This window comes from Diadema antillarum, unplaced genomic scaffold (assembly GCF_040938485.1).
Source record: "Diadema antillarum isolate AM-2024a unplaced genomic scaffold, OU_Dant_1.0 seq00000375_RagTag, whole genome shotgun sequence".
In the NCBI taxonomy this organism is placed as follows: domain Eukaryota; kingdom Metazoa; phylum Echinodermata; class Echinoidea; order Diadematoida; family Diadematidae; genus Diadema; species Diadema antillarum.
In genome coordinates this window covers 645,807-658,492 of record NW_027271374.1, presented here as the reverse complement: position 1 = coordinate 658,492, position 12,686 = coordinate 645,807, and the positions used below count along the sequence as shown (strand labels likewise).

At 37.7% G+C, this 12,686-nt stretch overlaps 1 protein-coding gene across 1 annotated transcript in view; it reads right to left on the bottom strand.

Annotated features, from left to right (window-relative positions):
• LOC139731463 (uncharacterized) overlaps nucleotides 1-12,686 on the bottom strand; it is a 39,518-nt gene that overhangs the window by 1,206 nt on the left and 25,626 nt on the right. The window contains exons 4-6 of the mRNA XM_071642347.1: nucleotides 7,891-7,970; nucleotides 2,484-2,736; nucleotides 1,216-1,373 (exon numbers count right to left, since the gene is read on the bottom strand). Coding sequence (XP_071498448.1) covers nucleotides 1,216-1,373; nucleotides 2,484-2,736; nucleotides 7,891-7,970 — 491 coding nt within the window. The remainder of the gene's footprint in view (nucleotides 1-1,215; nucleotides 1,374-2,483; nucleotides 2,737-7,890; nucleotides 7,971-12,686) is intronic.

Here is a 12,686-nt window from a genome sequence, read left to right as displayed (position 1 = left end):
GAATACAATTCGAAGAGGAATTCAAAGTTGTTTTTTTTTAATGAAAACCGGTTTTAAAATGGCTGAGATATCCTAAAATATAGTAAAAGCGATTCTAATAAAAGATGGGTCCCACCTTTTATTCGCATCGCTTTGTTTTGGATATCTCAGCCAATTCAAAACCAATTTTCAGCAAATAAACTTTAAATTCCTCTTAAAATCATATGCTCTTTCATATTTCGTAAGAGATTTCTCTTTATCCATTTATATATATATATATATATATATATATATATTTATATATATATATATATATATAAACATCATCAAAGTTGGAAGCATGAAACCCAATCTCAACTGAAACTGTACCACCCCTTTGAAGACCCGGTATAGCATGGGATTCTTGGTGGCCCAATACATTCGCTGCCCACCGAGGTATATTCAAAAACTTTCTTATAATGTACACGTATCCGTTTTATTTTTTTTTTACTTAATTGCAAGTTGTGAATCTTATCGTATTGATTCCGCCACCATCATATTTGACACAATGCATTCTTGTTTGTTTGTCTGTCTGTTTGTTTTTAATGCAAACTTTGCAAACCGATTATGAAATTGGAAATAAATGAAATGAAAATGAAAAAAACCCCGCAAATAGCACGAAAATGTGTATCGAAGCGTTAATGATAATTGACACAGTCATCGATAGCAGTCTGAGCACGTACACAGGGATTAGTGATGAAGCTGTACACAATATTCGTTTGTTTGTTTGTCTGTCTGTTTGCAGAACAACTCAAACGTTACGAACGGATCTGGATAAAATTTTCAAGCAAACTTGATTATGACGCAAAGAACAGATGATTACATTTTTGCATCCTGATTTTTACTTTACATTATTCTTATTTTTAATTTCATTTTGTTTTTATTCATATTTTTCAATTTTTTATTTCTATTTTATCTATTATCTTTTTAGGGTGGAAACCACAATACCGTGGAATAGGGCTGTTGGCGGAGGTCTGCGCTGTCCGAGAGCTTTCCTGTATAGTTATCTTTAGTTCGATTTCCTGACTAGTTTATAATTATATCAACCACTCATATTACATTTGTCGATCCCCCCTTTTCAAATTCTGCCCACTACCGTTCCATCGCTTCCTCTCCAGCTCATCTTATCAAATGTCATTCAGACAGACATCATTCCCATCATGCCCGAGCTCAAGCGGAAGCGACGTCAAAACTTACCCGGATGAACTGAGAACAGTTCTGTGATCGAGCAGTAAGAGCTTTAAGCTGCTGGAAGGAGACCGGGTAGACGGGGTCTAGCGAGAAAGCAGCCGGCTCCTCCTTCCCGTTGTTCTCCACCGCCTGACCGACCAAATTGTGGTTGATCACCGTAACACCTGAGACACGAACCGTCCAAGGCAGCATTATTAACAGGAAAGATCAATGTGCTCAAACAGTGTAGCAGGATCACCCCGGGATTACCGGGAACGGAAAAGAAACACTGTATTTTGCAGGTAAATCGTGACCCATTTTCATTGAGATTGACAACATGGCCGCGTTATAAGATGTTTATTTTACATTTTTTGAAATAAGTACTCTAATTAAATGTAAAATTCTTCGAGTGATAAATGGGTTACTGATCTTATTTTTGTGCTCCTTATTACCTTGATCATATGGAATTTTTAAATCATTATTGGTTTGATTTACTCATAAAATATTCATAAGCTTAATTGACATCATTTTCTTCTCAAACATCATGCCAATCTTTATTTAGCTACTGTAAATCTTCACTGAAGTCAAACCATCTTGCCTATAGATATACTATTTAATTTCTGAATATCATTAACTTTTCATTGTTAAGTCATAAAGACATCGGAAAACTACAATGTTAATCGCTACTGCAATCATTGATATCAAAATTAGGAAATAATAGAATAACCCCGATGTCGACAACATTAATTGATGATACATTATATTATCAGTTAACGTTTTCGACATCGGGATTATTCTAATTGGTACGTAAATACAAGGGTAAAATCATCTGAAGATAATGTATATGCAAAAGTGTATTTGCACTATACCAAATTAGTTGTTATCAGTAGTGTGCTTTCGAAAAATGCGATAAATCAATATATTTTTCGCGAAATCATGTCTAATTCTTTGCAATTATTATACATAGCTCCTATATCAAAATGTTTTTATGCGCTTTACAGATAATAATAGTAATTAACATTGACAATTAGAGAAAAAAAAAACACCAAACAAACGTATAACTCAACTGCGAGCATAATAATCCATGAATTACATAAGTTTATTTTTGAAAACGTCCTACAAAACAAAAAAAAAGTTTGATCGAGAAATGGGTTAGGCGACATTTTTGAAAATTTGTTAATGATACCATATTTTCTTATGATTTTCTTTGTTTATAGCAGTTTAAATAACAAATACCTCAAATTGACAAGAAAGTTAAGTCGTTTTAAGTTAAAATTCTTCGCTTCTTCCCTTACCCGTTGGGAACTCGCACTCGACACTGAAAGCCTCTCCCGTCATCATGGGGTCGATCATGTAGGTTCCCGAGGTCATCGTCCCACGCGTGGCGAGCTCAGCGCACGTCGACGGAGTAGGCATCGGGGTGGTAGTCGGCATGGTGGTGGTGGGTGTGGTCGTCGGGGCAGTGGTAGTCGTCGGAGGTTGTGTGGTGGTTGTCGGAGGCATTGTAGTGGTGGTAGGAGGCTGGGTTGTGGTACGACGAGTCGTTGGCTGGAATAGGCAAATTTGTGCTTTATTGGCAGTATTTTTGTGTTTCTTGTTTTTTACGTAAGTGTCTCCTCTTTGATCATTTTGTTGATATTCTGTCATGACAATTAATGGCTTCGTTAAATGCTGACTTTCAAAGACAAAGGTGACTATGCGAATTCTAAAGTATAGCAGTAAAAATACTTCCTTTTTGTGAGTTAAAGTCACCAGTCTCCCTTTTGAATTTGATCTAGGAACTAAAAGCAGTACATACAAAAGATATGAACTCGGGAAACATCTGGATGATTGAATTGATACTTTCACAACTGAAAAGATTCAAATACACATTCCAGGATAATGAATCATCAACAAGGTTTCTTCGGTTCACTATAAGATAATTACAACGAGAAACTAGTTTATAAAAAAAAAAAACACACAACATGATTAAAGCTGTAGGTTTCAAACAATAACTATGTAAACGTGGTAATTAGCAAAATAATGTTTAGACACTAAACAACGTTTTACCGCAATTGAAATCCTGTCTGGCCTTGGAACTAGATTTTCATAATAAAGGGAATTATGACGATTCAAAAGTGATCTTAATGCGAAAAGGGTATACAAAATATATCAGTTTGTGAGATAATCCTCACAAGGTTTGGTACATTATACGAAGACACACTTCAGAGGCATACAGTGTGTAATGAGTTACCAGGAACGAGATGGCACCGTGGAATATGCAAATTGAAAGAAAATGAGAGGGGTACAAAAATGACGAAATCACTTATGTTAAAAGAAATCAGATAAAATGTAAACAAAACGCGGGTATCAGGTTAAGGTATTACAAGAGAGAACAAAAACCAGTGAGACAAAGAAAAAGCCTTGTCAAAGAGAGAGAAGAAATTGAATGACGGGGGAAAAGTTTATGCTTGACATGACAGTTAATACCAATTACCTTGCGGTGAAATAAAAACAAGAAATAAGTAGTGAGCAATGATCAATTAGCACATTGAGAATGATCAAGTGTTTAGACATATTTGAGATCTTCTTAAGTTCTCACAGGAGAGCGGTTCTACAAGAATCTAGGGGGAAAAAATCTCAAAACGGCTAGAATAAAGAAAATCCTTATACAGATGACGATTAAGATAAAAGGATGAGGAGGTGTAAGATGCTTTATGTTTGATTTTGTTTATGTATTTTTCTGAGATTGAGAGGATGAGGGAGGAATATTTTGACATGTAATACAAGAGGGAACAGTGACATTTATAATCTTTGCTCAAATACGATGTTTATGATCTTGAAGGCATATACTTGATATGGCGTTACATATGCTTACAATTATATCTCTACATTCTGATGGATTTTTGTCTTTCTTTTGAATTATTGCAATACTGTTCTCTAATTGGAAAGCAATATGATTTTGTCATGTCTAGTTAAGAGGACAGACAAGTATTTCATTCATGACAATTGAGAAAAAAACAGAAAAAGAAGATGAAGAAGTTAAACAACAATAACAAGTAACATAATTATTACGCTCACATGATATTATCAATAATCGATTTCAGACAAAATGTTCCCACAAATTCATAGATGCCCACTTAGGTAGGTTCGTAGCTAGAAGGGTTAATTAACCTTTTCAATTTCAAATATCAGAGAAATTTCATGTTAAAGCGACAGATTTATACGCGCAATGATACAAAACTGTGCCATTTCTTACAAGTTATCACTGGCAGAATGTCCTCAATGGGGATGGAACGTCAAATCGCTGGAAATTTTATACGGTCAAAATTTTGACTTTATCACAGGTCGTAAGATTGACCTCCGTCCCCCCACCCCCCCCCCCAAAAAAAAGGTGATAGCCAGAGTGACTGCGCATAAGATATCTATGACCTTTCGTGGCTTTTTTTTTTGGTGGTGGTTGTGGTGGTGACCACATGATAGACGACTTTAATAGTGCAATAAACTGTAAAGAAATGAGTGATGTGTTTGTCGTTCTTTCATGATTTATATTTCTGTACAGAATGCCATATGGTATTGCGGATTTCAAGCGGTATATCAAAGTGCACATCGATCATTCTAAGCTACCTTAAAATCACAAATAGTTGATTCTGAAGCGGAAATGGAGTTTTCACTTTGTCCTCATAGAACTTATGACATGAGAGAACGATAGGTACAGAACAGCTCAGCATGAATTATTACTGCGGGAGAAAAAATTGTGTAACTGCAGGTGAAGAAGAAATACACACATCTTTTACGTTTTTGTTATTGTTCCTGGCGAAAACTGTCTAAACATGAGATGAAATAAACTTCTTAGCCTTTCAACAAAATTCATCGTTCAGCGTTCGCTCATTGGCATATATAAGAATAGGAAGTCCCCTTTCCATATCTTTCTATATTGTTCCTGTGAATTTACGCGCGCGCGCGCACACACACACACACACACATACAAGAAAGAACACAATGAATTAACAGGAAATACCAAGAGGAAGGATATTGATGGACATTGCCCCTTCCATAGCCTAACTTCAAGACTGCAAAATATATGTGAAGACAATTATGATACCTTCTTTGTGGTTGAATAGAAGGGTATAGAGAGAGAAAAAAAAAATGTCTCTGAATGCATAAATTGATCACTTTTACTTCTCCTTTTTTGGTCAAGTTTTGTATTATGTAAGAACAAGGATATAAAATTTCTATGTGGGAAACAGAACCAACAGTGCAAAAGCCAGGTTGACTGAGAGGGTGAAAGAAGAGATAAATTAGCGAATAAAACAGTTTCCCTTGCAATGATGTACTAGCCCAGGTCACCGGGGTGAAATGCACGGAAAATAGAAATAAGTTCACGAGAACAATGAATTGCTAGATGTACGAAACTACGGTAGACAACGAAAGACGGTTACTTGTCAAAACCCTTCGTTATTGACCTTTCACAAAACAGGTGAGTGTTGATTAGTAAGGAGAAACAGAAGAAGAATGCAACTGTAACTCCACGGTGATTGACGAGTAAAACATCGAAAGAAAAACGACCATTACATGAAAGAGAAATGATACGGAAAGATTCATTACTCATAAGAACTTTCAAAGATGTTAGACCTGTTAGGGTAAGAAGTAATTAATCATGAGTAATCATTAAGATGACATCAAAAGAGAGTGATTGAAATTGAAAAGTCATAGAAGTTTGAAAAACTCAAGAATTCACATGACTAAAAAAAAAAGGGAAAGAGTCTATAAAGGACAAAGACAGTAATTAAACAAGAACAGGGTAACAGAATGATGATGAGGCCTAATTTCATGTAATTACTGCAAGTTCAAAGAAGTTAGACCTGTTAAAGAATAAAAGAGGTAACAATTAGTTTGACGACAAAAAGAAAGAGCGTAATGAATTAGAGATCAAAATACTGTTCTATTGTGAAAATTGGAATTTCACTCTTATTTTTAGCTTTAGATAAATACACAGAAATACAAGTCACATTAACAAGAACAGATAGATGTAGATTGAACCGGGAAAGGTTAGCTATGGCTACAAGACGAAATGAACGGATACATTACTCCAGGATCCCTGCTGGGAAAATTGTAAGTAAATAATGAGTTATCGCTAATATTCACAAGAAGAAAAGGTGATATTAATCGAAAACTATCACATACAATAAAAATATGGACAAGATAGTCATGATGTTCACTAGAAAGAACAGCAACATCACAGACCGAAGTCACATTATTGAAAACTGTGGGACCGAATGTGTGGAAAAACAAGTCTCACAAAATAATATACACACATGTGGAATGTAGAGTGGTAGAAGACGTTAATTCCTATTCTCTCGAATTAGGCGTTACCCAGTGGCATCTTGTGCAGTTTCTGCGTTATGAGCATGCGGCAGTGATCGTCGCGCCGTGAACAACAGATGGCGCTACATACAACATGAGAACGACGACAAGGCAAAGAAAGGTTATCGTTAATGTTGCGTTATTCCACAATGAAATGAACCGTCGGTTGATGACGTCACGTTGTAACTGATCCAATTCTACCTCTGTAGTTGGGAGCGTAGTGGTGGCTATCTTAATGGTAGTCGGTTCCTTCGTTGTCGTTGGCATCGTGGTCGTCAGCTTCTTCGTTGTCGGGGGCAGTTTCGTCGTCGTAGGCAATTTCGTCGTCGTAGGCAATTTCGTCGTTGTGGGCAGTTTGGTCGTCGTAGGAGGCAGTTTGGTCGTCGTGGGCACGACTTTCGTGGTCGTTGGAACCATTTTCGTTGTTGGCACCACCTTTGTAGTGGTCGGCTCTGGTTTGGTGGTGGTTGGCAACTGCGTGGTCGGAGGGATTTTCTTGATCGTCGTCGCAACCGGAGCGACTGTTGTCGGCTGAGTAGCGATCAAGCGATCGACAGCCATGGGCATAACATTATGATTATACTCAACGCATTCATATAAGGATACAGAAATGATGAATACAATAAAATCATGAAAGATATCTATGTAAACGAAAAGCAAACGATGAATATAGAGCTGAACATCAAAGTGGTATTTACAGCAACAATAATTCAGAGTGCTTTAAAGATAATAAAATAAGGAATATACTCTCTTCGAGTTAAGCGCCACCTCAATTCTGTTGGAGAGATTTCGAACATTTTTTATCTAGAATTAGATTACGCATCGACTTTATCGAAATTTACAACTCATGTATCGAGCAGAAACTTTGATACTATTTTTTCATCTGCTATAGCGATAACATGAATTTCGTGTCGTGTGCCATTACTGCATATTCTTTTTGAATCACAAACTACTATAGTATGTTTGCTATCCAAAATGTTTCTTCCTTACGTGTTCATCACCTGATGGTCTTTGAGTAGGCCTACATCTGAATTAGGTTTCAAATCAGTAATCCACGTTGTACTGACGCTGAGCTGACTGAGACTGAGGTACATTAATTTCGCTCGGAATATAAATCCAATATAAATCCAATATAAATTGCATAACCGTCTCAATTCAACATTCACAGCATTTTTATCAAATCTTAAGATAAGAACTTCACCAATCACAAACAAAAAAAAATATATAAATTTCACTTAATCAGAAATCAGAGTCCATGAAATACCTTCAAAAGGATTTGCTCAAGCATAAGGAGAGACCTTTCGAAATAAGGAGCTGCATTGCTGGTTTGAAATATGTGCATGGAATGATTGTTACCTTTCTAGGAGGCATAGTAGGCTCGTCTTCCTCGGACTGGATGCTAATCGGAGCCTCATTATTGATGATCGTCTGGGCGGCTGGTGAAAGAAAAGAAAATGAGAGAGTCGTTTAGTCTACAGGGACAAGCGCTGCTGTAACTGGCTTTCCATTAATACATTTAATCTTCTTCTCAACTTGAACCTCAAACTCACCATGCTGGGGGGCATTTCATGAAGCGTTTTGATCGGATATTTTTCTGACAAACTGTTACAAGCTACTAAAATCCTTGCATCATTATTCTGATTGGCTAGGAGCAAATTTGTCGGACAACTTTGTCAGATAAAATGCTTCATGAAATGCCCCCCTGGTGTCACACATGGCATTACTGAAATCAAAGTACTATTGAATGCGCCCTCCATTAAAAAACAAACAAACAAACAAACAAACAAACATCCATACAAACAAACAAACAAACAATCAAACAAAAACAAGACAAACATAGTGAGGATGCTTACATATCAAATTCGCATGATATTAAAAAAATAATAATTCATGAAGACATTGATCATTCTTAAATCGCGAAAACAATGTTAAAAAACAAAAAACAAACAAACAAACAGATTATAATACTTCGGTGCCAGGTGATTCGCAAATTCTGGCAAGAAAACGTCTTCCCTATTGGGTTTGATATTACAGTACTGGCTGTGGAAGCCCGTTGCTCGCAAGGCGTTATACTCTTGGACAAACTGAAAGAGAAGTCTATATCTTATAAAAGTCGCTCAAAAGTTTGCCTGAATGGCCGCATGAACATGTGGATTTGTATACCGTAATGGAAGTTTTCTCCGACACAATGATAATAATATATCAATTCTTAGTTCTTTGTTTTGTTTTGTATGTTTCCAATCGTGATTGCAGAAATGTCTGATAAAGAGTCCATCTACAAATTTGTAAGCACTGACTTATTATGACAATTTTTTGTCTTACATAACTATCGTAAAATTGTTTGTATGTCAATATACATGACAAATGAAAAGTTTTTCGATAATCAAATGGGAGGGAAAATGGGTGTTGGAATTTGTTCTTGTCAATACCGTTGAAACAACGACCGATATTGTACGCCTACGTCTTCATTAAAAACATAGGAATTCAGTTATGATTTTAGTTCTTTTTTTCCCCTAAACAAATGTAATTTAGATATATGATGTACATAATGGGAAGAAAGATATGATGCTTAGTGTATTCCTATGTAACGATAACAGGATTTGGATCATACATTTTATACGTGCGTGCACGATGCTTGGGTGTGTGTGTGTGTGTGTGTGTGTGTGTGTGTGTGTGTGTGTAATTATGTGAGTGTGTGTGGATAAGTATAAGAATGCTAGTAATGAGACCGTAGGCGATGTTGTGCAACAGTAAAAGAGGAAGGGGGGGGGGGGGTTGGAGCGGCTGATGTGGGTTGGGCTGCTAGGGTTGGGGATTATGGGTAATTCTGAGCAGTGTTAAAAGTTGGGTATAGTGTGTTGAGAACAAGTGCTGGCAAACTGTAGGCCAATATCACTTGAGCCTGCATTGAGTAGGTTAAAACTGTTTGGAGCCAAGGAGTAGAGAATAACCTCCTTAACCCAAGGAGGTCTCTTCCCCCAAGACAAGGTAATTCTCATGAACATTGCGGAAATAACATTCGACACATTTCCGTAAGCAAAAGTTAAATTTAAAAAAAAAAGTTCGAAATGGCGATCAACCGATATTCAGCTACTCTACTTTTAAAAGTGCATGGTCCCGGTGTGTAGTCAAATGCGTACGCGGGCGCACGGCGCAAGTTTCCTATAGAGACCTACGCTATCGACTCCTCTTTAGCGCTTACGCTGTGGCCCACTTCCCCGAGTCCGAAGAAGTCCGATTCACTGTAGTCAGTGGTCCGATCACAGTTCGGCTCATGATTCGGCTGAGGGGGATGACGCTTTTAGTAGCAAACTTCTTTTGTGATGTCATAATAACGAGCACATATGCACGCACCCTGGCATTACTATACAGACTGCGCGATGCGCAGAGAAGACAACGAAGGCAACGTTACTTAGCAACACCTACGCACTTTACTCTTGATGACAGCTCAACCAACTTCGGTAATCTTCGCATCAATGCTGACGGTGATCGACAGTATCATCAACAGCGCCCTCTACACTACCGGGACTATGCACCTTTAATCTTGATGAATACCATTTATTCTACAATAATTTCGTTACATTACGATTGGTTGTTGTTGTTTTTTTTTAAGTCGTGAGATTATTCGATACACAAACAATAGAGGAGTTCACGAATCAAAATATCACAATACACACCAGTTAGAAAAAAAAATGAAGCGAGCATATCAACAAATGAATTTTGGCGTTACCATCTATGAAATGGGAAAGCCATGATTTTCATGTCTTTTTCTCGCTAATCTTCACTCGAGGGCTTAATGCATCTCACCATACAGTTAGATGGCAAATTCATTTCTGTAAATATGATTTTGTGCTGTCCATCACTTTCTAATTCTTGAAAGAGGAGGGGGAAGGTCTATTTTCGTTCGAAATGACAAATCGTGTTTGTTCAGTATAAAAATGGAGGTACCTGTAACACCACGGTATAGAGATCGTCTTTTAATGGAGAGTGCCGATGGTATTTTCAGAAGGCTGTCCGTTACGATTAAAGACGCTAGTTAACATTGTTGCAGTTAAAACATAGAAATTGCTAAACTTTGCTGACTGAGCGGTATAAAGGTTTAAGTGCATTCCACTGCAGCAAACAAAATAGGCCTATGCTGAATGTTTTACTTTCAGTGGAAGGAGAGCCATGAACAAAATGTCATATAAATGGATTATTTTTAAGTGACTATCGACTACCGTATCGATTCATTGGTTACAACGAAAATGTGACAGAATGGGCATTGGATCAAATTGGAACGTCGATGCCTGTTCTGTTTTGCTGTTTGCTTGCTTGTTTTTCAAAGTATGAAAATTATTTTCGTACATGTTTGTTTTTGTTGGATTGGTTTTCTTTGTTCTCAGTTGGAGCAGAATCAAACAAGTAGGTGGTCTACAGGGATATTCCCCATTGTCTATATTCTGCCATAAGATTCCCAAAACAAACATAGGGAACAATCAAATCTCGAGGGTGTTCATTTACGCCAGTGCATTTCGACACGCGCATCGGGCAACCGTAACTGTCAATTCCAGCCGATGAAATATTGTCTGAGGACATGAACTCTGACGTCAACAATAGATGTCCGTTTTTAGATTCCTGTCATCCCCAAAGTTTTATGCCCCATATCTTGTCGAAGTTCCTCAGAAATGAGGCGACGACTGATTTATAGACGTGATGCACCCAACTAATCCACTGATCTCTATGCAACAATATATTATAGAGATCAGTGCACTGATCAGGGGGTTCAACTCTCCCCCCCCCCCCCCCCCCCCCGCCCCACAAAGCAATCGTCAGTGAACGCTCGCAGAGGAACAAAACGTTACACATTAGAAGAAAAAGTAAAGTCCATTTCTGGCTAATACGTCGTCTAATTTTGGGCAATCTCACGTCACATATCTATTTTTATGTGATTATGACGTCAACCACTGGCCTTTATGACGTTTTGTGTGTATTTCACTCTCACTCTAGCAAATCTACTTCTTCATGACATTGCTCCAACGGTAACGTTGCTCGTCTCTGTATTTCATAATGCAATACAGCGTAAAATAAAAAGATTTCATAAATGGGGGGTGCATGGGTGGGTAAGTAGATGGGGCTGAAAGGACGATGTTGCTCCTAATGCCCTCTGTCATCGTAGAGTATTCTCTCTTTCCATATAACACAACCGATCCCATTGTTACCAAGACCAGTGATCGACACGGCAGCTCATAATTAGCCAGTTTCATCCGCTTTTGCAATCACGAGCTGACATTTTTTTTTTTCAGAACCAAAGCAAGCTGAAGTGAAAAAAAAAAACCCACTACGCTCGCCCTTGGATTCCAAAATGACCTTTTTCGCTCTTTTTTATCTTTTTTTTTTTAAATTTTCGTGTCCTCAACATCTGCCAGTAAAGAGTCCCGGATAATCAGTACATTGTATCTGGAAGTTTGTTACTTTTATAACAGCGTCATATCTTGGAACATCTGGGATTTCATACGAGGTTCTGAACAAGTTTTTATTTTGTTTTGTTTTGTTTTGTCTCTGTTGTTTTTTTTTGCAAAACATGGTCACATCAGCATAACTGTTCACGAGATTATCGATATAGATTATCGACCCCTTATCTTTGCGAGAGTCAAGGACGGTCTTTTTGGCGACTATACTATAGTACGTGAATCCCGAAACGCACTCGAACGGAACCTTCCAGCATTGAGTATTGATATAAAGTTTGAGAAGTTTGAGGACAACGTTATCCCATAGACAGTAAGTGAAATATGACGGGTTTCCCCTCCGACCACCTGTCACGCGGCGCCTCATATCAATTCAAGGTGGTGATAATTTGCCCCTTGTTTTGGGGGGACAGCAAAGCTTGGAAAGGTAAAGGTGATTGAGTCAATTGACCGTATACCGGTACGACAATCTGAAAAACTACAATGCCATTGGGTTTCCTGTTATTTCTATCTCGATGTTCAACTACCCATCCCCCTTTTGCAATTCCGACCGTTCTGACGTACTAGTACACGAGTCCTGAAAAGTGAAAAGGTAGTACAGTTGTACATGTATAGTACAAAATGTGTTTGTTCGAAGTTCGCTCGTTACAAATATCTTTACATTCGCAATTGGATAACACGCGCTTACTTTTCTGCGGTATATAA